This window comes from Peromyscus leucopus, chromosome 8b, assembly GCF_004664715.2.
Source record: "Peromyscus leucopus breed LL Stock chromosome 8b, UCI_PerLeu_2.1, whole genome shotgun sequence".
Classification (NCBI taxonomy): domain Eukaryota; kingdom Metazoa; phylum Chordata; class Mammalia; order Rodentia; family Cricetidae; genus Peromyscus; species Peromyscus leucopus.
Genome location: NC_051086.1, coordinates 50,204,807 through 50,231,443, shown reverse-complemented (window position 1 = coordinate 50,231,443; position 26,637 = coordinate 50,204,807). Strand labels below are relative to the sequence as shown.

Here is a 26,637-nt window from a genome sequence, read left to right as displayed (position 1 = left end):
TCCGCCTCCCCAGTGCTGGAATTAAAAGCTTGTGCCACCATACCCAGCCTTCTTTCTCTTCTTGAAGTGTTTATTTTTCACATTTATTGAGGTATAATTGGCAAGTAGGAGTTTTACAGTGCTGAGTTATACAATCTTTTTTTTTTTTTTTTTTAAATGGGCTTGAACACAGCATCTCACAGATACGTTGACTGGAGTTTCTGTGCACATCACCACATCTCCAGAAATTATTCACCATGTACACCTGAAGCTTACTTTCTTTTGGCCAACATTTTCTCATTTTTTCCAAGGTCTAGTCCTTTCCAACTACTGCTTGCCTCTATGAGTGATTGTATTAATTGCACACACATGTGACACCACTCCAAGCCCTTGTCTTTCTGTATCTGGCTTATTTCGTTTAGCACAGTGTCCTCTGAATTCATCCATGTTGCCACATCAGGATTTCCCTCTGCCTAAAGCCTGAAGAACAGTCTGTTGCCTATGAGACACCATTTTTGTATGAATTTGTGTGATGTGTGTGTGTGTCCATGTGGAGACCAGATATTGACATCCTCTTCTATTGTTTTCCATCTTTTTTTTTTTTGAGACAGGATCTCTCATTGAACACGGGGGACAGCAGTTGGCTAGAGGGTAGACTAGCTGACTAACAAGCCTCAGGGATCCTCCTGCCTCTTCCCTCTCAGCTCTGGGGTTCCAGGTGCACACCTCCCCTCCTGGACTTCTACGTGAGTGTGGAATCTGGACTCAGTCCTCACGCTTGCACAGCCAACGCTTTACCCACCGAGCCATTTCCCCAGCCCTGGCCACCATTGTTTTGGATACTAGATTTCTAAAATGTATTCGCCCAGCACAGACACTTAGGGTAAGTTTCCATATCTTGGCTATTGTGCATAATTCTGTATTAGACAGAAGCGCAACAGCATTATCAAGATCCCGATCCTGTTTCCTCTGCAAGCACACTCAGAAGACTGCAGGGTCACAGCACTGCATTGCTTTTGTTTTCTGAGGGGCCTTTACCCTGTCTTCTATGATGGCGGACCCACTCACCTTCTCAGCAACAGTGCACAAGGCTTCCTGTCTCTCTCTGTCATCGCCAACCCTTGTTAGCCTTCCTCTTTCTGTGAGAGCTATTCTAACAGGTATCAGGTGTGGGCTGATACAGGGTCTGTGGTTTCAGTTTACTTTTGTTGTGTGTGGTGCTGAAGGTGGAAAAGCAGGGCCTCCCATGGGTCACTCAAACACTCTACCACCGAGCCACACCCCTCAGCCGGGTCTTTACTTGGAAATGTTTGTGGAAACTGAAAGTTTACCTGGAGACGGGCTGGGTTTTCACCTTTTCTGCTTGAGGCAAGAAGCAAACAGTTTCCCGTTTCTGACTTTCCTGCCATTTGCAGCAAAGCAGGCAAGACTCTAAAACCCAACCCCACAATAACAAACACAGCAGAGCCTGGATTCTGAGTGTGGTGGACAGTTTATTTTTCCCACACTCTCCCTCCTCTCTCCCGGAGGTGGCCCATGGCAACGAGCCTCAGGAGAGCCTCATTCTTCCATCTTCTGTGGGAGAAAAGAAATTGTACACAGGAAATGAGTCAAACGCCATGGGAGGTTCAGCATCCCTCCCCTTCAAGGGGAGCAGATGCAGAGTGGGCAATTTCAGAAAAATGGCATTAAGGAATGGCCTTGTCTCACTTTGTGTTGACAAAGGAACCAGTTAAGCTACTGGGGACAAGACAAGTCGCTTCAAAAGCAGGGGCTTGCTGGATTGCATCTCAACCAATAGGGAGAGAGGGAGATGACATGCCTGTCCTCCGTGCTTCTAGCTAGGGCCTGATACATTGGAGTCTATACTAAAAAAGCATGTGTGGGTGTATGACCCCAGTGGCAAGGATGAAGACACCAAATGGCATCCTCCAGGCTCTCCTTGGTTTGTCTGTTGGTCCTTCAGTATGAAGAACCTGTTGGAAAGACGCCGTCCTTGGGTATCTGCTCTTACCTGGCCTCCCACATCACGGCTCTTGGCCCTTAGCTTGTTGACTTGAGACTCTGCAATGTCTGCCCTCTCCTCAGCCTCCTCCAGCTCATGCTGGACCCTCCGGCACCTGGACAGCTGTGTGTTGGCTTGCTCCTCCTGCATGGAAAGAAGACGGAGGCCACACAGTTATGGAACCTCTCTGTGATTCTGAGGCTCTGAGGAGTTGGGGGAACCAGGAAAATGTGAGCCTTGTATTCACTGACAGCAGTGAGGGAAGATGAGCTGAGTTCTCTTGAGAATGTTGAAAGGTGTCCTGCCCACAACTAGGGTGGTATGTTAACTAGGGACTCCTTGCAAGCTCTTCTTGCTCTTCTCCCAAGGATCATTACATATCTCTCTGAATTCTCTCTCTACAATAGCTCTCCCAAACAACTCCTATACAACCTAGAGATGACCCAGGTCCGAAGTTCTCTCAAGGCATCTGCAGGTATCAGACCAGTGGTCCAAGTCCCTTTTGTTTTATGCTTTTGATAACTGCCATGTATTTGGGACAGAGTATTATATAGTTCTGTATAGTCTTGTGGAGACTGTACTAATCTGATATGCACAAGCCCCCTACTTTCGACTGGTTCCAGTATTCTTCTTCAAGGTAACTGACCAGGCTCCTGAGTAGGGAAGAAAAAGGGCAAAGGGAAGAGGCCATACATAAGCCATTTCTTCCTTGAGACATTGGTCTTGAAAGATGCTCTGCAGGCAAGAATATGGTCCCAAAGCTAAGGAAGTGCAGGAAAGGCTCTGTTCTAGAGGACCCTTTACTTTGGAGAGTTAATTACATATTAGCTATAATATCTGAGAAATCTTTGAAGGCAACAAGTTTAACCTTATTAGACTGATTTTTTTTTTCATTATATTTTTAAAGACAGTATCTCCATGTAGTGCAGACTGGTCTCAGACTTGCAACCTTCCTGTTCCATTTTTGGAGTACTAGAGATCACAGGCCAGTGTCAATACCCTGTATAATTGATTTTCTATGAACAAAAGGCTACCTCCCATCTTGGCCCCAACATTTTGCTATTTGTCGCCCTCAGACCCAAAGCCCCTGGAAATATCTTTCAAAGCACTGGTTTTGGCCCATCTACTGTCTTTCCTGTTGATTTTACCTCTTTGATCAGCTAACCAGGGAAGGAAAGGAGTGTGGGGGTGTTGCTATAGAAGTCTTGGGATGGGGGAACAGGAGAGTAGAGTGTGGTAGGATGACAAATATCAGGACAAGGTGTTCAGGACAGAAGGACAAGAGGGCAGGAGCCGGTGCTGGTAGTGGTCTGGTCTGGTTAGGGAGATTTGGGATGATGCAAGGCCAGCAAAGTGAACTAAGACTCTGGGTAGATAGAATGAAGCAGGCTGGAGTGGGATAAAGAGATGTAGGTTGGGGATGGAGGTAGCTGGGAGAAGTTGGGGAGCTATGAGGGCACAGGAAGTTCGGAGGCGAAGATTCAGCAAACACAAACTGAGGGAGCATGTAGGGTCGGTGTGTCTGTGTGTGACCTGCAGGTGCAAAGTCAGACCTGGGGCTCTCTGAATGATTCTGATCAGGCCCTGGTTCCCACTGAGGCTTCATGAGGACCCCCTGGCGGGTGACAAGATGCACAGGGACCTCCAGTACTCACAGCCTCCTCTGCCTGCCTCTTGTAGGACTTCACTTTGGCCTGCAGCTTGTCCACCAGGTCCTGGAGGCGGAGGATGTTCTTGCGGTCCTCCTCGGCCTGCAAACAGAACATCCATAGCTGGGACCTACAGGCCTGACTCCCTTTGCTGGGGTCTGCTCCACATAGCCGTGCCCGAGGGTTTGCAGCTTGCTACCTGGTAAGTCATCTCTTTGACTTTGCGTTCATATTTGTGGGCCCCCTTCAGAGCATCAGCCCCTCTCTTCTGCTCAGCATCCAGCTCACTTTCCAACTCCCGCACCTGTGTGGAGTAAAGAGCATACAGAATGAGGTCAAGGCTACTAGCATTCTCTAGTAGACTCACATGCTAGTCATCCTAAAGTGACCTCAAGACCTTGCTGTGTTTTACAGAGGCATCTTCTCCCAGGTCCAGTCCATGTCATAGCTTTGTACAAATTATAGCAGGGTAGAGGCAGCTACTGATGCATAGCATTTGGCTCCTGGGTCAGGCTTGGCAAAGAGGCCCCTTCCTCTGGGGCTGTGTACTTTGACAAGGGCACCACAGGTTGGGAGTCTGCCCTGTTTGTCCTCATAGGCAAAACCTGCTGGACTCTATGGATGGCTTGTTCTAATTAGGCAAGGCAGTAGACACAGGCAGACCAAGGTATATGCAAACCTAAGGCCATTTGACAGATCTAAAAGAGGCCAGTTGCTATCACTGAACATGGCTGCCATCAGTGCTGCCCAGCCCACCTCAAAGGTGGGTGGAATGAGATAAAGTATGGGAAAGCAGGTGAAGAATCACTTCAATGCCATAGTTTTCTTGAGGGAAGAGAGAAGTCACTGAGATGGCAGACCATCAACTGTGGTACCCATACCACAAATGCCACAACCAGAGAGATCCAACCAAGCACCTGGCCCTCTCCCTGGGGACTCCAGCAGCATCAGAAAGAGAACACAGCTTATGCTAGGAGACTCATTTCGTCCACTTTGAAAGCTCCCGGGGGAGCAGGCTTCCTTTGAGCTCAGTTTCAAATGGAGTCCCACCTTCTTTCATCAGGTCTTATAACAAATCCCCCCACCCCAAGGCTCGCTCTCCAGGCCTCTGTAAGCTTTATCAGATGTGTGAAACTGGGCAGCCGGGATCAGATGACAGTTAAAGTGGCTGACTGTGCAGGGTGAGGTGACCGCTGGCTCCTGGCCAAGTTAGGAAAAACCAGAAGGTATCATGCGACTTGGTCCTTTCCTTCTGGAAGGGGTCCATGAGAAGGATGGGCTTATGCTCCTTTTCATGCATGGGAAAGGAAGGGAAGAATTTTTTATTTAGAGCAGGGAGGCAAAAAATAAAAACCTTTGCATATTTAAAAGGAACCATGTGCCTAGCGACCACGTTCTAGGGAGGCTTGGATAAAGAACAATTGTACTGGGGGCTTCCTGTTGGGAAAATCCTCTCCTCTTCCCTCCTCCTCCTCCTCACTCCTGCCCACTCTTCCATTTTCTCTCTTCCTGGGACAAAAGAGATATTCTAATAACCTCCTCCATGCAGCCCTTCTCTGAAATGTCAATTGTTCATGCAGCCCATCGCAAAAATGATTGAAATAATCCAACACAGATCTGAAGGGAAAAATCAAGAGGCCAAGGAAACAAAGCACAGATCAGCAAAGGAAATGAGTGACTGTGAAATGTGCCCCGGGAGTGAGTAAGGGACTCCTGGCACCGGGGAGATGAAGTGTCTCTGGTGTATTAATTTGGAGGAAGAAGCACCAATCAAGCTCCTTTGGGGATGGGGCAGGATGCACCCTAAAACTGCAGCTGCATATAGAGATTAGAAAAGCTGGAAAGAGTATAACCGGAGAGCAGGAGACAGGGGACCAGAGGCGTTATACAGAAGGAGCACTGCTCATCAAAGTGAAGCCTGGTCTGAGAGAGAAACCACGCCAAAGTGTGGAGTTTCGTGATCATAGAGTGCTTCCCCCATATATGTGCATAACTGTGACTCTACATGGGTAACAGGAAGCGAACAGTAAAAGATGTCATCTTTGCCAAGTGTGTTGGTGTATACTGTTAATCCCAGCACTTGGGAGACAGAAGCAGGCAGAGCTCTGTGAGTTAGAGGCTAGCCTGGTCTACATTGCTGGGGGATATCTTTCTGTACACCATGAATATATGTTGCTCCTATTGGTTAATAAATAAGTTGCTTTGGCCTATGGCAAGGCAGCTTAGAGGCAGGCAGGAAATTCAAGGAGAGAGACAGGAGAGAGAAAGGCAGAATAGAGGAGACACCAGACTGCCTTCCTAGAAACAACATGTAATGGGATGCAGGTAAGGCCATGAAACACGTGGTGAGACATAGACTAATAGTTATGGGTTGAGTTAAACAATAAGAGCTAGCTAGCAGAGGCCTGCCATAGACCATACAGTTTGTAAATAATATTAAGGTTCTGAATTATTTTATAAGTGGCTGTGGGACCCTGAGGCCAGGCAGGACTGGAGAAACCTTCCGGCTACACTACATAGTGAATTCTATCTACATGGTGAGAACCTATCGGTGTGTGTGGGTGGGTGCTTTCCCACCACCTAAATCTAAATTTCTGGTTAGTGGGTTCTGCCCAAGATGGCTGAAAAAGGTCACTTTGGAAAGCCAGTGCCTTCCCCAGACACCCACCCTGGCCTCCAGTTTCTGGATCTGCTTCTTGCCGCCCTTCAGCGCCAGCTGCTCGGCCTCGTCTAGACGGTGCTGCAGGTCCTTCACTGTCTGCTCCAGGTTCTTCTTCATCCGCTCCAGGTGGGCACTGGTGTCCTGCTCCTTCTTCAGCTCTTCCGCCATCATGGCGGCCTGGAGCAGTTCACAGAACACATCTGTGGGTTACCCACCCAGCATCACCCAGCACACAGAAAATGCCATAATCTCGTGCCTCCCCTCACAGTCATCATGCCCCACTTTGCCTCTCCAATGACCCTCTCTCCTGGCATCTCTCCAGGAAGCCATCACAGACTGGCTATGCTCAGAGGAGACGATACCCCCTTTGCCATGCCCTGGATCTGAAATCCCCCTTTCTCATCCCCCACTATCATCTCAGCAGAGAAAGATGCTCACATCAGTGATGGCCTTCTTGGCCTTCTCTTCTGCATTTCTGGACTCCTGGATGGAGTTTTCAACCTCTGCCTGGCACTGAGCCAAGTCAGCCTCTAGTTTTTTCTTGGTATTTATCAGGCTTGTGTTCTGCAAGAAAAATTAGATTTGAGGGTGAAGGTTTCATATGGGCACTTAAAACAATGGGAAGGGAGGGCAGTGGGTGGGAAGGGAAGTGAATCATAGTCATGTTCTGCTTCTTATTTTCCACATGAGTGGTCTGCTGGGTACAATATCATTCTTGACTGAACAGAAAGTTCTGAAACAGAGCCAAGAGCTGTACATCAGAAAATTGAGTAAATGATAAAGGGAGAATTTCAAACATTTGAGGATGGATAGATTTTTCAGTAAAAGGCATTGGAACAAGAACATGATTGATAGACACATCTACATAAAATGAAAAATATTTCTACTAATTAAAATATGCCATGCATGGAATTGAAACTGGAACGGTAATGACAAACCAGAAAACATTATCTATATATGAAAAACACTCCTGTACTCATATAAATAAGATATGTTAATAAGAAAAAGGGGCAAGAAGTATGAATAGTTAAAACACATAAGAAATAAGATGGATACCCAAGTGATGAAATGTTCTACTTCATCCTTAGTAAAAACTAATAATAATGGTAATAAACCAATGACATATGTTTCAACAATAAAGTTGGTGAAGATTTAACAGCTAGGGTCTTTTGGAATTTGTGGAAGAGTCCTCACATGGTAATAATGGGAATAAAACTTGAGACAGCCGTGTTAAGTAGAAATTTACATGTGTTGTATACTAATGTCTTTACTGTTTGAGCCCTGAATTTATTTTCTTCCAGATATATTGACAATAGTAATCACAGATGAATGCAAAAATTTAGTTATGACAATATTAATTAGCCTTTATAATCATAAAGAATTTTATTGGTAACAATCTAAAATAGCCAGCCATAGAGGACTGAGTGCAGTCATAATATTCAACTTTCATAGCCTGCCTTTTTTTTTTTTTTTCTTGCTGTTGAAACCCACAGCATTGAAAACTATTTAAAGAGTTAGAAATACATTCTGGACACATTGTTAAATGAAAGTTAGAAGCTGCAAAACATTGGTCAAAGTTTTACGAAAGTGTAATATTTATATAATTTACAAAGACCCAACAATGAGAGAACATAACATGTTAACCATTTGATTGATTTTTTTTCTTCTATGTACTTGCTTATGATTTATATGCTATAGATCAAATATCTTTAAAATTATTGTAAAATTAATAAAAATATGGGGTTTTTTGGGGGGAGGGGAAACTTCAATATCCTAAGATTTCAGCTTAAATTATGGGTTGAACATTCACTCTTATTTGAACTCCTGAAATTTAGATAAGATCCAAAATCCAAAACACTGAGTAGCGACATGATAGCCTAAGTGCAAAATTCTACATCCGCCTCACGCAATGAGCCCCAGTCAAAATCATCTCCAGGGTATGTGGATAAAGAAAGGAGTTTCAGGTTTAGGCTTGTATTCAACCCCAGTATCTCTCATTACGTATGTGCAAATATTCACACATGCACATCTTCCGGAACAGAAAACACTGCTGGCCCCAAGTCAATACCTGCCATGTGTATTTTGGATATGGGGTTTTAAACCCTCATTTCCTCTGTGAATCCTCCCTACTTCCTTGCTCCAGTCCTACTGCATGCAGCCTGCAAGATCTTTCATCTTTATTTCTGGTCAAACAGATCTCAGAGTTCTATCAATCAGAGACAACGCTTTCCTGGCTTGGTCTTGACTGCTAGTCTGGGAGAAATGGGAAGCTCCTTGCCAAGGCACTTGGCGTGCTCTGTGCCCCAGGTGGATCATGAGGTGGGAGATGGAGGAGGAGAGGAAGCACCTAGCAGAGCCACTGCCCTACTGCCCAGGGTGGACCGGAGTTGAGGAGAGACAGCGTACCTGGGAGTGTAGCAGCTGGACACGGTCGCTGGAGTCCAGCAGCTCCTGCTCCGACAGCCTGCGGGTCCGCTCAGTCTGTTCCAGGGCCACCTTCATCTCCTCTAGCTCCTCCTGCAGGAGGCCATTCCTGCGCTCCACGATGGCCAGCTGCTCCTTGAGGTCCTCGTTGTTTCTCAGGGCATCGTCCAGGTGCAGCTGGGAATCCTTCAAGGGAAAGCAGGAGTGAGGGCAGAGCTTCAGGGCGGGTGGGCTCTGGGTCCACAGGTCTGCCCAACCAGCCCGAGCTCACCTTAAGCTGGCCCTGGACCGTGCGCAAGTGTTTCTGGGTCTCCGCCACCTGGCGGTTGGCATGACTCAGCTGAATCTCCATTTCATTGAGATCACCCTCCATCTTCTTCTTCAGCCTCAGGGCGTCATTGCGGCTGCGGATTTCTGCATCTAACACACTCTGCATGGCCTCCACAGCACGCTGGCTGTTTCTTTTTATTTGTTCAATTTCCTCATCCTTTTCTGTGACCTTGCGGTCAAGCTCAGCTTTTACCTGGCTTAACTCTAGCTGGACACGCAAGATCTTGCTCTCCTCATGTTCCAGGGAACCCTAAGGAGCAACGAGAATTTTGTGAGTAGCTTGCTTTCTTGCTTTCTTTCTTTCTTTCTTTCTTTCTTTCTTTCTTTCTTTCTTTCTTTCTTTCTTTCTTTCTTTCTTTCTTTCTTTCTTTCTTTCTTTCTTTCTTTTTCTTCCTTCCTTCCTTCCTCTCTCTCTCTCTTTCTCTCTCTCTCTCTTTCTTTCTTTCTCTTTCTTTCTTTTTTTTTTTTCCTGATAGGGTCATATAGCCCAGGCTAGCCTGGAACTCACTATGTGACCTAGGCTGTTCTTAAACGCATGACCTTCCTGGATGCTGGGATTACAGGTGTAGGTCATTATACCTAATGGCATCACCTTAAATGGGCATTTTTTTCCCTTCAAACTATGATAAATATGGCACAATGATGCTCACTTTGTATACATGGGAACAATGCTCTGAGGCTTGAGCATTTGTTGGGCTCCTGAACGACCCTAAGAGTAATGAAAGTCAGATGAAAACTTTGTATCTGCTATTAACAAACAATCTTACATCTTGAAATGGGTAGAACATCTTTTGAGCTGACAAATATTGTATAAACGGCGTATTTAATAGTGACTATAATATAATGTACACAATAGTGACTATAATAGTGTTCTAGTCTCTGCAGTGACAGGACAGCTGCTCTCCTGTTAATCGTGCATGAGCCAAATTCTAGAAACAGCTCGGCTGGTTGTTCTGTATGGACCACCGCTCATCATGACACTGGGAGATTCTGGGTCTATTTTGATGACACAGGATTCCCTGAAGCCAAAGATGCTGTATGACTGACTCTGTATGAAACAGGCACCGAGGGATTCTGAGCTGGCTCTGGGGATGCTTGGTGATTGACAGTTTCCTCCCTGAGAGGAAGATATCGAGGACATAAAGAACACATTTATTTATTCTCAAAGGGGGACACAGGATAAATGACACCAGGGGATAAAGTAGTTCAGCTCAGGCTTTTCAGATCCAGGGCTGGCTCTTCCCAGTGCGGTTCCATGCCCCTGGCAGGCAGGGCTCCATGTGGGTGGATGAGCACGGTTTCTTCCCTTTTCCTATCTGATTCGGGACAAGACACTTACCTCCACCTCTTCTAAGGCAGCCTGGAGCTCGGACTTCTCCTGTTCCACTTGCTTCTTCGTCTTTTCCACTTCCTGGAGGTTTTTGCCCCTTTCTGCAATCTGCTCGGTTAAGTCAGAAATCTCTTCTGCAAGAGACAGGCTTGGTTTAGGCTTTCAATAGGCTCTAGCTCACAGCAGAGGTGTTTGCCAGGCAAGTTACAGGATGGCGGTTCATTCATGGCGTTTACATAAGAGAGTATACAGGAAGCTGTTCTGATGCACTGTTGACTCACCTGAGCTGTGTGGAGAATGAGTGTTGTGGAACAATCTTTGTACACTATGAATATGTATTACTCTCATTGGTTAATAAAGAGCTGACTGGCCTATAGCTGGGCAGGAAGAGACTGGGTGAGAGAGCCAGACTGGGAGGACTCTGGGAAGAAGAAGGATGGAGTCTGAGGAGCAGACAAAGAGAAGCAAGATGAACATGCCATGATGAAGGAGAGGTGATGCCGTGTGGCAGAATATAGATTAATATAAATGGATTAATTTAAGTTGTAAGAGTTAGCTAGTAACAAGCCTGAGCTATTGGCCAGACATTTATACTTAATGTTAAGTCTCCATGTCAGTTATCTGGGAGCAGGCTGATGGGACAGAAAAGTCCACCTACTAATGAGGGACAAGAAGAGGATTCTTTTTGATCCAAAGTATACAGAATCACCATGAAGGACCAGAAACCTTAGACTCTCAGTCTTCCAGAACCAGCAGAGCATGGAGAAATATGGATGCTGTCTAACTTTATAGCAGAAGTCTGAAGTCACTAAGCTTTAGCCACAGGCACAAGGATGTGAGGCCACTTGAACACTAGAATCCCTGAAGTCTCTTGTTTTCTAATAGCAATGTGCTTAGCAACTCACTGGGTATCTCCAGTCCTTAAAGTGAGAATCAGCTGCCATTGCACCTTTAAGGAAAAGGGTTTGAACCTTGGGGAACACTAGTAAATGTGAGGTTTCATGGATAAGGATGTTGTAGGGTCATGGGGAGGAGGAAGTTGTGGCCAAATGGGGCTAGAGTTGGCAGAAGAAGGGCAGTATGACACAGCTGAGCTCCCGGGGTGGGGTGGGGGTCGGGGAGGAGGGCGGGGAGCTCACCTTGCAGGTTTTTATTCTCTCGCTTCAGGGTCTCTAACTGATCCACCACCTCCTCATAGGCGTTCCTCATCTTGAAGATTTCAGTACTGAGAGACCTGGACTCTTTCTGGGCAGCCTCTAGCTCAGCTTGACTTTCATCCAGTTTTTGCTTCCATTCTGCAAGGACCTGTGATGAGGGAATTGGAAACATGAGAAACAGACAGACCCAGGGGACTTGAGAGAGAGACCATTCAAAGAAGGGATGTGAGTGGTGCCAAGGCTTTATCCTTTTATCCTTGGGGACCAAAGGAAGAAGGTGGGCCCTACTTTAGACTAGGGTCTCCAAAGTCTGATGTTTCAACACATGCCCTGCTGGATTCTTAAAATAGAGGCCTCTGAGTATCACTGAGCTGACAGGTAGTTTTTCAGATTTCAGAATATTTCCCCCAGGATTTGGAGTATTTGCATAGACATGAGATACTTTGGAGATGAGACCCAAGCTCCATGCAAATATGTTTCATTTGCCACATTATAGACATAAGGAATTTTGTACAGTACTTTTAGCATGCTTGTGTATATGAGCGTATGATACACATGGGTGTATACATGATATTTGTGCATATACAACATGTGTGTGAGAGAATTTGTGTGTGAACGTAAGTGTGAGCATGTCATGATGTGCTTGTGAAGGTCAGGGGACAACTTCAGATGTTAGTATTTACCTTCCACCTTGAGGGAAGATGCTGAGTGTGCCAGACTAGCTGGCCCATGGGCTTCTGGGAATTCCCCTGTCTCTGTCTCCCATCCTCTGGTAGGAGTGCGGGGATCATTGATGCTCTATGGTTTGTATACAGCTTTTATGTGAGTTCTGGGGACTTGAACTCAGATTCTCATGCTTGGATGGCAAGTATCTTTACCCACTGAGCCAATTCCCCAACTAAGCATATTCACATTTTAACTACCACTTGTCACATGAAGTCAGACATGGAATTTTCTTCCCTCTGTAGTATCATGGTGCTCAAAAATGTCAGATTGGGATTTGGGGGATTAAAGGTATTCAGTCTACATGACCCGCTCATCGGAATTTGATTTAGCTTGGACTGAAAGTAAATTTCCCTCAGAGGAACCATTAGAGAAGTAAAGGAAGGCCCCTAAGGATCTTCCAACCAGGGACTGAGGCTCATCAAACGCTTGTGTGAAAGGCTAGCACTGAAACCGCCATGTCTGTGAAGCAGTTGGGGACAGACCTTGTCAAAGTTCCTCTGCTTCTTGTCCAGGGTGGCGCAGGCTGTGTTGGCTCTCTCCAAGTCCAGCATCAGGTCATCCACTTCTCCCTGAAGCCTCTGCTTGGTCTTCTCCAAGGAGGCGCACTTGGAGTTGGCTGCCTCGGTGTTTTCCTCCGCCTCCTGGAGCCTCTGGGCCAGCTTTTTCCTAGGAGAACCAGACATTGTTTTGTCTCCACTGAATGGGATATTTTAGCAAGTAACCATCACATTGAAGGAGAATGGACAGTCTGAAAGAGACTGACTGAGACTGGTACTTGCTACATAATGATGTGCCATGAACTATATAACCAACGATGGTACCATAAGACTGTGACAGAAGTGAAAAACTCCTGTCACCTAGCACCGTGGCAGCCATTGTAACATTGAAGTACAATATATTATTTGTGTGTGGGATGCTGGAATAGGCAAAGCCACTGTGCTGCTGGTCATCAGAAAGCACGGCATGGACAATGTTGTACAGGTGCTTCCTCCTTCATAGTGACAGCAAACAGCTGTGTCACTGGGTTATGTATTTGCTGTGCCACAGTTTTTGTCCTACTTATGAAAGAGAAGTTTACTATATAATGCCATCCTTTGTTAGGCCGGCAGCAGCAGCTCACACATGTCAGGAATACTGAGTCTCCTAACGTCATCAAGAGGCCATATGGAGGATCGGCTTTCACACCATTTAGGTTTGCGGACTCAATCTAGAAGATTCTCACGATGGTAAAATCCCTAATGACACATTTCTCAGAGCACGTCCCCATTGCCAAGCTGGATGTCTATGTTACCAGAATAATCCTGAAATGCTTGGTGGCAAAGCCTGTCTATAAAGAGTCACTGATTGAGCCATATGGAAGGACAGTCCCTAGGAGAGTGGGGGACACTCTGAAATCTTAAGACCCTGTAAAGAAGAGAAAGAGATTCTCTCCAGGTGGGGGGACTGCTCTCCTTCTGAGCCTTTTTTCTAGGGCCTTCTCTCCCATGGGGAACTTGGGTCATACTTGGCCTCCTCCAGCTCCTCCGTGCGCTGGATGGCGTCCGTCTCATATTTGGTCCTCCACTGGGCCACCTCACTGTTGGCCTTGGACAGCGCCCTCTGCAGCTCAGCCTTGCCTTCCTGCTCCTCCTCATACTGTTCCCGCAGCAGGTCACAGTCATGGCGGGAGGACTGCAGGGCGTGGGCCAGCGCGTTCTTGGCCTGAGGATTACAGTGGTAACCAATTATAAAACCACATGGCCCTCTTCCCAGTGAAAGTATGTTCATTTAAATAGCTGTTCTGAATTTGAACCATTTCCACATTGCTTCACCAATTTAGGAATAATCAGCGTACCTAATGTTTGATTTTTTTTTTAAAAAAAATTCTCTCCATAATTATATTTACTTTTTAAAGCAAGTATTATACCATAAAAGAGAAAGTCAATATTTAGCCAGCCATGCGTGGTAGCACATATCTATAATCCCATTACTTATGAAGATGAGGCAGAAGGATGGGGAATTCAAGGGCTGTCTGATCCACACGATGAGTTCTAGGACACCCTGAGCTAAACAGTAAAATTCTCTCTCAACCCCCTCCCAAATTGACATAAGAAACACTAGAAATATATACCATGGATATAAAGTAATATCATCAGCATTTATCTAGACAGCTTGCATGTTGTGGCTATGTGCTTGAGGCTTGCCCTCTGCTTCTTAGTAAAGAAATAGCAACTGCTGAAGGGCCCTTGTCCACACTGAGACCTCCCCGTGGCTGTAATGGCAAGAATTAAAACAGAACTGAAAAGGAAACCACCTCCCTCCTACTTCATGCAGCATGATGGGATGCTGTGACCACGGAACAGGTACAGCATCTTTGGTGTCCCCAGAGACCAGTATCCCCACATTGGGGACCACTGGTGTGAACTGATGCCCAGAGCCGCCTCGCTGCCTCACGACTCTCTGGACAGGACACACATTTACCTCTAGCTTTAACAGTTGCAACACATCCTTGGGTGCCACCACCAAAGGAAAAAAAAAGTTCTATTGACCCAGGACAATGACTTCGGCATTTTCATTACTTTTAGAAAGGACAAGACCAGGCAGAGCTTTGCCTAAGGAAGGAGTCTCACAGCTGCAGCGAGAGACAAGAAAGGGTGGCCTCTGGCCCCCAGTGACCCGTTCTGCTTGTTCAGTCTCTGGTTCTCACCACTCCTCCCTCACTCCTACCAAAAGCCTTCCCTCAGAATAGAAAGACTTGAGATAAGTACGGCACTGTTCTTTGCCAGAAATGAAGGATGAAGAGAAGTTCAAAAGCTCGCCTTGTAAATCTCACTCAGATCACAGCAATCGTAACCAGATCAAAGTAAGTTTCTTTCACGTGGGTTTTTCGAATGTCTAGATTCCTGTATTTTAAGGCTTGAGACACTAACATCAGTAGTGCTTACTGTGTGCACTGTTCTACTGAGATTTTATTTACTGTTCATGACTACAGTGGGGGGGGTCATTCCTATCTGTTTATAGGCCAGTGGGTAGACTGTATTATATGCATTATAGACTATATGTAGATGCTGAAGTTAGCATTATGATGATGTTTGTGTTGAAACACCCAAAAGTTCTCCCCAAGCCATGTAGTCTTTTGGGACAAAGGGTACTTAAGAACAGATGTTACAGGAGGTGGCCCACAAAGAGGAAGGCATTTTAAACAGCTGGGGTGAATTTCTGTATGAGGTGGTCTAACTAGTGTGGTAGTGGGAAGGGGTACTCCTGGCTGGAGAGGAAGTTCATTAAGTCACACTATGGGAGATGGAGGTGGTCCTGAGGGAAGAGATCCAATGCCAAGGTCCTCTATCATTCGGGGACAGGTTATTACAACACTCCAAGACAGAGAGATGAATCATCCCTGATACTGTACTTCCGCCCAAGCCAGTCTTCTCCATAAGGAACCCACCTCCTGTCAGCCTCACCTGAGGGTCGCAGCCCACCTCCTGTTAGGTTCATCTGAGGGTCACAGCCCACCTCCCGTTAGGTTCATCTGAGGGTCACAGCCTACCTCTTGTCAGCCTCACTTGAGGGTTGTAACCCACCTCCCGTCAACCTCACCTGAGGGTCACATTACTTGGCTTCGCAGGTTCTGTCCTGCAGCTGTTCCCCAAAGAGTCTACCTTACCTTGGTCTCTTCCTCCAGCTGCCTCTTAAACTCCTCCAGCTGCTGGGTCAGGCCTGTTTGCTTTTGGTTAGCTGTGAAACCAGAGACTCCTTCTCTTCTACCTGGTGGCTCAGCTCCCCTGCCAAACAGATGTGTCTCTACGTGAGCATCACTGGCTGCCAACCCCCACGTCCCCACTGGCCCCTCCATGGAGGTGTGCCATCCTCACCATTCTGGGTCTGCAGCCTTGCCTTCTGCATGTTCAGATCGTGGATTAACTGGGTCTGTTGGTCATCCTTGGCTTTGATTTCATTAAATTGGTCTTCGACAGACCGGCACATCCTTTCTATGTTACTCTGAAAAACGAAAAGGTCAGGGGAAAGCAGGAGTGGGTGCCGGGTGTCCAGCACTGGAACTGGATGCTTTGATAGTCTGGCTTCTTCTTGGGCCAAAGGAAAACACAGAGCATATAGTGCTTGGCTTTAGGAGTCATCATCATTTCGGATTGGCTTTATTTTTGTGTGTGATTGCTCTTCAATGAACGATAATTCGCAATGTCAGCTCTGGTAGGTATGTATCTAGTGATTAGTAAACCAGCTTCTGATGTGATGCCACTCACAGGAACCCCGGGATCACGGTGGAGGAGAAGCAAGCCTATGCCAGATGAACGCTACTCCCAAACCCCGTGTTCATGTTTCAGCGTTTCTTTTAACACTACAGTGGTTCCTGGGGGTGTGGCTCTTGCGACGAGGGGGTCGCGACTCCAGCCTCTGGTCTGCCTGTAGTTATGCGCTTTGTTCAAAACCTCTGTGCATATTTCAGACCTTGCTTCTCTTCCCTCCCCATGAAATATAGAATAAGGTGAGCATATGTGTTCCCTCAGACCAGAAGGTGTGAGACAGAAGCAAGATGTGCAGATGGTTTTGGCTTTAGTTTGGTTCAGGTTTATGGTTTTCTGAGACAGGGTCTCCCTGTGTAGACCTGGCTGGCCTAGAACTTGCTATGAAGAAGGATGACCTTGAACTTATGGCAGTCTTCCTTCTCTGTCTCCCAAGTGGTGGGATGGCAGGGGACCACACCCCAGACTTTTCCTTCCAGTCATTATTCCCGGAATAACAGAACATAATGATTTACAGGTCATTTACATTATCTGAGGAGGTGTGAGTTGGAAAAGATTTAAATGGGAGGGTGTGAATGGGAGAGAATGGGTCCATATTCTCATACCATCCTATTGGGGTCCTGCACCATGGATTTGGTATCCATTGAAGTATTGGAGCCAATCTACTGCATATACTAAGGGGTGACTATTCCTTCCTATCCTCTCCTTCCCTCCCTTATTCTCCTCCTTTCCTTCTTTCCTCCTTTCCTCCTTTCCTCCTTTCCTCCTTTCTTTCTTTCTTTCTTTCTTTCTTTCTTTCTTTCTTTCTTTCTTCTTCCTTCCTTCCTTCCTTTCCTCTCCTTCCCTCTCCTTCCCTCCTCCTCCCTTCTTTTTTTTTTTCTTTTTTCTTTTTTTTCTTTATTTGAGACAAGGTTTCATATAGCCCAGGTTGGCCCATGCAGCTCTGGTTGTCCTGGAACTCACAATGTAGACCAGGCTAGCCTCCAACTCACAGAGATCCACCTGCCTCTGCCTCTTAAGTTATGAGAGTAATACACTGCCATGACAGTCTGACTTTGAACTCTTGACCCTGCCTCAGCCTCTCAAACACTGGGATTACAGGTATGCACCACCATGTCTGACTTGTGCTTGCTTTCTTTCCCTGTGGGAATAATATTTTATTTTATTTTTATTTGTGTATTTGTGTGTTGGTGCGGGATATGTGCACATATGTGTAGATGCCATTGGAGGCCTTCCTGGAGCTGGGCTTGTATGCAATTGTGAGCCACCAGACTTGGGTGCTGGGAAATGAACTCAGACCCCCTGCAAAAGCAGCACGTGCTCTTAGCCTCTTGGTGTTTTATCTTCAAGACCTCCAGTTCTACTCTTTCATCTGTCTCAAGGGCCTGCATCTGCCTGTGACCCCAAATGCTAGTTTCACATTGACTGTATCTCCCAGTGATAAACACTGTGGGGTAAGAAGGGGCATAGGGGAAACCATGATCACAAGGCCTAGGTGTTAACTAAGCCATAGATTCAGTTCTAGGACACACCCGATGGACCGGAAGAGTCAGGAAGGATACTATGACCTTGACTGGTGGCAGACCACTCAACCAAGTTGGAACAACTTTACTCTGCATTTTTTTGTGTGTTTACTCCAGATTCATAAGTTGAAACTAAATCTCCATAAATCCAGAGGTAAGCTTAGCCTCTGGGGGTGAGTGGTAATTAGGTCCCCACCTTCGTAGGGGGTGAGAGTCTTTATAAAAGAGGTGAGAAGATGGGTGTGTTTGCACACACCTTTAACCCCGGCATTCTGAAGGTACAGCCAGGCAGATCTCTGAGTTTGAAGCTAGCCTGGTCTACATAGTGTTCCAGGCTACCCAGGGCTGCACGGTTATACCCTGTCTCTAATAAGCAAATGAAGAGGTGAGAGCTAGCTCCCTTGCTCCTTCTGACATGGGAGGATGTGGAGAGAAGGCACCATCTTTGAAGCAGAAAGTGAGCCCTGGCCAGACACTGAGTCTGCTGGCCACTTGATCTCAGACTTCCCAGCTCCCAAACCGTAAGCAACACTTCTGTTGTTTATAAAATCACCCAGTCTAAGGTAGTTTGCTGCCATAGCCTCAGGTATTAGGACTTGTGGCTTGAATGAAGTTGAGGAGTTGGAAAAGTCAGTAGGAAAAAAGCTAACGGTTTAGAACACACAGTGAGTCTGGTGCATCAAATTCCACTTGCTCACAGGGTGGGAAGACGTGACTGCCCAGACCACAAGGGTTAGTCATACCTTTGACTTGGAGACTGTTTCAATGTTGCTGGCCATGTCGTCGATCTCCATCTTCAGCTCGCTCTTCTCCTTCTCCAGCTTCTGCTTGACCCGCTGCAGGTTGTCGATCTGCTCCCCAAGCTCCGCCACGGTGTCCGCGTGCTTCTTCCTCAGGGTGGCTGCTGTGGCTTCATGCTGCAGGGTGGCCTCCTCCAGGTCCCGGCGAAGCTTCTGGAACTCAGCCTCTCTCTTCTTGTTCATCTCGATCTGGGCTGAAGTGGCCCCACTGGCTTCTTCCAGCCTCTCGCTGATCTCCTCCAGTTCCCTGGCTAGGTCTGAACGCTGCTTCTCAATTTTGGCTCTGACTGTGTGCTCTGCTTCAATTTCTTCCTCCAGCTCTTCGGTCCGGGCCTGAAAGGGTCAGCATAATTAAAGGTTGTCAGGGTAGAGAACAATCCAGGAGCGGCTAGGTACTAAAGGAATGGGGATAGGCAGCACAAAGTTGAGAATATGTTCTGATTTAGCAGAGGACAAAAGGCCATTGGTGGTTGTTTGGAAATAGCCTAAGTGTCTGTCAGCAGGGGAATGATCAATCAGTTGTGAGGAGGGCTTATCCTGATGCCAAGCAGCAACTCAATGCTGTAGTAAGTCTGCCATGGAAAGCCCTGCAGAACATGCCGATATTTAAAAGGAATAAGTTGCATTCTGTACTTAGGATGAAAAGATTTATGGTGAAAATATGAAGAAATGTGGATAATTTTTTGCATATATACCATATCTTTTCTCTGGGACTTCAGTATATCCATAAACACATAACAAAGGGATCCTGAATGATCCATAAACACCTGAAACTGCCAGTTCCTTCTCAGAAGACTGGGAGGGCCCTGGGCTTATAGACAGGGGTCAGTGCACTTTGACCAGCAATAACTGGCCCTCTCGATCACATTCTGATTCTTTTCAAGGGAATATATACTTAAATGCCACTTAGGAAATTTGAAATATTTATTTCAGAAACTGCAGGAAAAGGCCCACTGTGGTGGCATGCTGCTGAGGCGGGGAGTGGAAAGAAAAGATAAAAAGGAAGAACAGCTCCGATCAACAGGAAGAGACGAGCTCGGATGAGCACACGGGCCATTTGCAGGGAGCCTCTGTGGCCAGGAGGGACCCGAGGTCTTCACCTGCAGTTCTTTAATCTTCTTCTGCAGCTGCAGACTGAGGACCTGCTCATCGTCGATTCGGGTTTGTAATTGACTCATTTCAAACTCCTTCCTGCAAGCAGACAGAGCCAAGAAACAAGACAGTGTGAGACAAGGGCTGTTTGGGGGGGGGGGACGCACACTCGGCTTTCGGTCTCAAGCGGAGGGGAGAGAGCAGGAATCATCAACTACTTCTTCAGTTTCTCTTCGACTTGCTGCTTGTCATTCTCCAGATCCATGATGGACTCCTGGGCCATTTTCAGGTCTCCTTCCAGCTTCCTCTTCACCCTCTCCAGGTCGGCCCTCAGTTTCCTCTCCTGCTCCAAACTGCCCTCGAGCTGGGAAGACACAGGTGGAGAGGCTGGCTGGGACAAGGCCGAGGAAGCAGGCTTACCCACATCAGCCGGCACCATCACACCCCATGCCCTGTGGCCTCCAGCCCTGGGAGGAAGAGAGCCAGCTTTCCATCCTCCACTTCTCTGTTCTCTTAGGGAGTGGGTATCGTGGGGGTACCTTCTGGTACCTCTTTTCAGACCATTCCCACTTGGCTTGTTCCAGGCCATGTCTTTTAAAGGAAGAAGGGGACACTCTGTGACAGATGCTGTGGAGGCCTGTCACGCGCTCACCCCACCTACACCACCCAGCCCTGAAGGCAGTCAGGCAAGGAACTCAAGTGTATGTGTAGGACTGGGCTCAGCAAAGAAGGGTGTAGTAAGGAACACACCTACTTGTGTGTTATTCTTGTTAGAGACCTACGAAAGGTCTAGCCACCATAGGGACTAAACATGGCTAACTTGAAACCTGGGTCTTACATCATGAACAGTAGTTCATCATGAAGGAGAAAAGAAGGTTCCTTTCCCTGGTCATAAATGGAAGTTTTGGGGGGAGTGGTGATGGTAGTTTTTGAGGTGTTGCAGGTGGAAGTCAGGACCTCATGCATGCTGTACCACTGAGCTACACCCCTGCCTGAGAATGAGGCTTTAAGCACTGTAGAGAATTAGAAGTTTCTGAACCTGAACTGGCTACAAGTGGATGCTCATGACAGCAGCGGTTTATGTTTTTCTGAAAATATTATGTTGAACATTTTCCTTAGATGTCCTCTGAAGTCTAACCACGTGTATTGCTCCCTAATTCATGAGTGGGAACTGAGGCCTCACAAGGTCACGTGACCCGCTTGTCACCTCAGATGTTTGTATCTAGGGTCAGGGCACAGCTGGAATCCGGACTCAGGCTCTGACTGCAGCATCTGAGCTCTCTAGGCTGGTTCCTGCTCACCCCCCTCCCCCCTTCTTTGCAAAGCACAGAGGTCACGTGCTCTCACATCATCAGTCTGTTGTTCCAGCTTGACATTGATCTTGATGAGACCGTTGACTTTATCTTCTTCAACCTGCAGGTCGTCCAGCGTCTGCTGATGGGCTTCCTGGAGAGATTTCTTTTCTTTCGTCAGTTTGGAAATGTTTTCCTCAAGCGCTGTCATTTCTTCAGAGAGATTCTTCACCTGGGAGCAAATCAACAACTAATTTAATATTGAAACAAGTAATCCCGCGGCCCCCAACAACAAGCACTGTGGTGGCCTCCTGTCTCTGTAGCTCCATATCATTCAGGGATAGGTAGCTTCTCAGTTCTTTTCTTAATGTCTTTTTTTAAAATTATTTTAATTTTATTTCATCTCATTTTTGGGAATTGTACAGTTCCTAGGCTGATTCCAAACTCCCAGGCTTAAGATATCTTCTTGCTTAGGCCTCTGAAGTAGCTGAGCAGCCGAGACAAGTCACATACTACTACCGTACCGGCAGCCTTGCAGGTTTTTATGAGATAGGGTCTCAAGTGGCCTAAAGTGACGACATCAAAACTTTATGTCAGTCAGGGTGATCTCAAACTTCCCACCTTCCCGCTTCTACCTTCCGAATACCGAGATGCAGGCAGGAGCCGCCATGTTTGGTTATACGTGGTTCTGGGATCACGCGCAGGGCCTCGTTAGTGCTGGGCACTACTCCGCCCAGTGAGCTACAGCCCAGGCTTCCCACATCCCCTCGTCTTCCTCCCTGCCCTATCACAGCATCCCAGTTTCTTCCAGTGGGACTGTTCTTTTCAGAGTGCACTATATTTCACTAGGAAGGACACCATCAAAATGCAAATCCACTCCGTGTGAAGGGCAACACATCAATCTGTGTTTACTCATCGCACACCTCCAAGCATTTATCAGGCGGGCTGATGGGGGGGGGGGTTCAGGATGAAGCAGGAAGGGGAGGAAGAGGCCTGAGGTATGAGGCAAGAAAATCCAGATGTGCTGGCAGCATGGGGCCTGGGCACCTTGCACAGAGCTTTGGGCACCAAACAGAAACTCCCTTGGACTCATCTTCCAGATGAGAGGTTGCTAACTCCCACCTGTGACCTGAATCCAACCACACATATATTTCATTTATCATTTTCTTTTTTGGAAACCTTATCAACATTGGAAAATAAGAGTCTACATAAAATCTGGATTTTTGGCTTCTCGTGGAAAGCCAAACCTCCAGCAGCACTGACTTCACCTTCCCACCTGACAACCATGTGCTGGGGCTGAGTCATGGCTGCTACCCATGAGATGGGCAGCCTGTGGACAGCATTGGCCGCAGTCTCCACCCTCCCTATTGTCTGTTTCCATTACTATTGTTAATCCATCACTGACTCTGAGTGTCAGCTGTCATTGTCCTCTCACACCCAGCAGACTTCTGCCTTTGTCTCTCCTCATGGGTAGCCCTTATTAGATGAATCACGCCAAGCTTTTAAGGACCCTTGTCAAGCATACATTTTTGTGCTGTGTGCATGTACTTTCCCTATGTGTAAATGTTATCACACTGCTCACATACCTTACTTACACGTCTCTCCACTGAGCACTGGGTGCTTCGTATTCATCTTGGTTGCCAGATTCACCCAGCCTGGTGCCCTCCCCCAATGGTGGACTGTGCTCTCTGTGTGACTCAACTGCATTCTGCCTCTCCATCCTAGGATGTGGTCCCCAGCTCTGTCCCAAGCAGAGCTGCTCCAAATGTCCCTATATATGCACGCGCCTTTTTGTGTGTTCTCCAAGTCATGATGGGAGATGTCTTTGGTTTTACATCCAGAACAGAATTGTGGGCTCATAGGGTATGTAAATTCCTTCCTTCCTTCCTTCCTTCCTTCCTTCCTTCCTTCCTTCCTTCCTTCCTTCCTTCCTTCCTTCCTTCTTTCCTTTCTTCCTTCCTTTCTCCTTCCTTCTCCTTCACCCCTGCTTCCTTCTTTCCTTTTTTTAAAATACAGGGTTTTGATGTAGCTCTGGCTCTCCTGAAACTTATTATGTAGACCAGGCTGGTCCCAGACTCACAGAAATCCCCCTGCCTCAGCCTTCTGAGTCCTGGGATTAAAGGGTGTGCACCACCACTCCTGGAAAGTTTTGTATGTATGGGTGTTTCTGCCTGCATGTATGCATCTGTGTATACCATGTGTGTACAATGCCCACAGAGTCAAGAAAAGGGCATCAAATCCCCCAGGACTGGAGTCACAGACTTGTAAACCACCTTTGGAAGAGCAGCCACTGATCTTAACTACTAAACTGTCTCTTCAGCCACTAGATTCTTAATGGGACTAGGTAATGCCAACTGGCTTCCTCTACATCCTTCCAATAACACATGAGGGTCCCTGTCTGTATCCCACTTTCGTCCAACTCTCGCTGATATCCAGTTTTCTGCCTCCTTCATCATCCACCTGACTTGCTGGCAATTTTGGTGGCTTTCCCTGCGCTTGGTACATGAGAGACAAAGACGAGCATGACACCATCCTTGTTGTCAAGGAATATACAAGTTAGCAACACTCCCAGGAAGAGTTGAGGAGAGCCTGTGGAGTGGAGGTCAAGGAGGAGGGACCAAAGCGGCCAGCTACTTGTTATGTAGAGCAGGCTGGCTCCAGGTCCTGCCTCTCACATCTAGATGATGAGTGAGGACTGGCTGAGAGCCTGTGAAGAGCATTCCGCGCACTCACCTTGTTCTCCGTGGCGTGCTTTTCCTTCTCAACCTTGGTCAGGGTCAACTCCAGGTCGTCGATGTCTCTTTTGAGGGAAGAGCACTTGTCTTCCAGATTCCTCTTCTTGGCAACCAGTTCCGAATTCGTCTCCTCCTCCTCCTCCAGCCTCTCATTCAGCTCCTTGACCTTCGCCTCCAGCTGGATCTTGCTTTTGATGAGACCCTCGCACCGTTCCTCGGCATCCATCAGATTTTCTGTTTCCTGCAAGAGCCGGTTCACCGGAAGCTCTGGTCAGTCGCTTTGAAACCCTGGGAAGAAAGGGTCTGACCCTCTTAAAAGCCCGCACCGCAGCTGAGCCGAAGAGTGGTTCGGGTGGGTGCCCGTGCACACAGGCATTGACACGTGTGTCACTTATGTGTTCTTAACCACTGAGGCTATTGTTTGACAGCCAACACAAAGGCTCTCATGGAGTCACAGGCTCGTCATAAACAAGAAGGCCTCAAACTGTTGATGGATGTGGTATCTGAGCATTTCTTTCTTCCACCAGTCAAAAACCATGTGATCCATGTACTCCAGGCTACACAAAGCGGATTCATGTTCTCAAAACTCTACTACATGTTAACTTTCAATAGAAGGGGCCTGTCCACATGATCTCAGCTGTGCTTCCTCAAGCCACAGAATAGGAAATTAGAAACACACATGAATAGGTGACTGAGTAAGTCCATGGCCCGGAAGACTGTAGCAAGTATTGTGGATGTGGATGAGATTGGCTAATTATGTTCTCAAGCTAAATCAGCTGCCACCTTCCCCTTGTAGAGTATTTAAACACTAGACACACAGTGCAGGGAAGTGGATGGAAAGAGAATGGAAAGAGTCCATGCTGATGCTTTCTGAACCTCTCTACACCCAAGCACATGCTGGGCACTTGACATGGCATCAAGCCCTCAACTCCCTGACAACCATCCATCGTGAGTGCTGTTATGATCTTCATTTACTGATGGGAAGATGAAGACAGAAAGAGAATGAACTAGATTCTGCTAACAAGTGGGGACATCTGAGAGGTCAACCCAGCAGGTTCTTGGACCTCCTGTCCTCTGAGCCTGGGAGATGATGCTCTCTGAAGAGCACTCTATCCATGGGGCAAGTGTAAGTGAGAGCACGAAACTCTGTCCATGTGAGGTGAGACACACCGTCTCTGAGGATTTATTAAGAGAAAAAGTATACATTTCATGGAAAGGAGACAAGTATGATACCAGAATATTGTGACCTGCAAATGTGGCTCCATTTCCCCCCATTTCTTTGATAAAAAATGAATTCTCTAAAGCACTTTTCAGAGCATAATCATATTATTGAAAATCATATGTGGAAAATTACTTTCTGCTTCCAATTGAGTTATTTAATTTTAATGATTTATTTTTACTTGTACTTTTTTTAAAAGTGTGCATTTTAAACTTTAAAAAAATATTCTATGTGTATGAGTGAATGTTTTACCTGCATGCATGTATGTATGTGCACCTCGTGTGTGCCTAGTGTACAAGGAGGTCAGAAGTAGCTGGATCCCCTAGAACTGGAGTTATAGGTGGTTGTGAACCACCATGAGGGTGCGGGGAACAGAACCCTGGTCTTCTGTAAGAACAATAAATGTTTGTATCCACTGAGCCACCCTTCCAGCCCCAAGGCCTGCACTTTTTTCCCAAGACAGGGTTTCTCTGTGTAGCCCTGGCTCTCCTGGAACTCACTCTGTAGACCAGGCTGGCCTCGAACTTAAAGATTTGCTTGCTTCTGCCTCCCGAGTACTGGGATTAAAGGCATGTGCCACCACCTCCAGCCTAAGATGTGCACTTTTGACAGGCCTTTTTTTGTATTTTGTTAAGACAGGATCTGACATCATTGCCTAGGCATCTTAGATCTCACTATGTAGTCCAGGTTAGACTTGAACTCATGGCAATCCTCCTGCCTTAGACTTCTGAGTAGGCATGAGATATATCATACCCTGCTTCTGACAAATTTTCATTATAATTCCACACACTTATCCTTTATGCTCATGGCAAAATATGCTGTGGAAAGCAGAGAAGAGACTGGAGAAGTTCACTCTGCCAGCCTGTTTTCTGGGGAAGCCAGGGCCAGCCCTACTTCTGACAGGGTAGTCCTGCAATACTCTGTGTGACCACTGGGTGGCACCACTGCCTCTTAAATAGACAGCTCATGGGGCCCTTCCTCTCTGCTCCTTCACTGTCCTGGGAGTCTTGTGTTGCGCTCTCAGATAGAAGAAACTTACAGACTGGACTTGCAACTGGAGATCATTTTTTTCCTGCAGCAGGGAGACCATTTTCTCCTCCAGCTCCTTCCGGCGAGCCTCAGATCTAGCCAGTTCTTCCTTGGCCCGTTCAAAGTCCTCCTTCATGGTGGCCATCTCCTTCTCAGCCTCCGCACTCTTCAGCAGGGGCTTGATCTTGAAGAACAGGTTCATCCAGGGCCAGTGCTTGACATTCATGAAGGAGCGGACGTTGTACTGGATGCAGAAGATGGACTCCCTGTGCACCCACAGAACTCGGATTAGTTACCCACAGCGTTTTCCAGCTCATTTTTCACTTAAACCCCCGCCCCCCAGGTTCTAGAGTCTTCATCCTTCTCAGCTGGGGAGAAGGGGGTACGCCTAAGCTTTGCAGACCTGGAACCAGAGTAGGCCTGTGAATGAGGGGCACAGGA

The 26,637-nt window shown here is 47.0% G+C and overlaps 1 protein-coding gene across 1 annotated transcript in view; it reads right to left on the bottom strand.

The window, feature by feature from the left end:
* Nucleotides 1-1,470: 1,470 nt before the first annotated feature.
* The window catches only part of Myh13 (myosin heavy chain 13), a 46,896-nt gene continuing 21,729 nt past the window's right edge, over nucleotides 1,471-26,637 (bottom strand). The window contains 21 exon segments of the mRNA XM_028869373.2: nucleotides 1,471-1,554; nucleotides 1,994-2,128; nucleotides 3,640-3,735; nucleotides 3,833-3,937; nucleotides 6,302-6,472; nucleotides 6,734-6,859; nucleotides 8,702-8,905; nucleotides 8,991-9,299; nucleotides 10,389-10,513; nucleotides 11,519-11,684; nucleotides 12,745-12,928; nucleotides 13,767-13,963; nucleotides 15,909-15,961; nucleotides 15,964-16,026; nucleotides 16,117-16,243; nucleotides 18,773-19,162; nucleotides 19,930-20,020; nucleotides 20,140-20,285; nucleotides 21,269-21,445; nucleotides 23,947-24,189; nucleotides 26,207-26,462. Coding sequence (XP_028725206.2) covers nucleotides 1,540-1,554; nucleotides 1,994-2,128; nucleotides 3,640-3,735; nucleotides 3,833-3,937; nucleotides 6,302-6,472; nucleotides 6,734-6,859; nucleotides 8,702-8,905; nucleotides 8,991-9,299; nucleotides 10,389-10,513; nucleotides 11,519-11,684; nucleotides 12,745-12,928; nucleotides 13,767-13,963; nucleotides 15,909-15,961; nucleotides 15,964-16,026; nucleotides 16,117-16,243; nucleotides 18,773-19,162; nucleotides 19,930-20,020; nucleotides 20,140-20,285; nucleotides 21,269-21,445; nucleotides 23,947-24,189; nucleotides 26,207-26,462 — 3,379 coding nt within the window. The 3' untranslated portion in view covers nucleotides 1,471-1,539.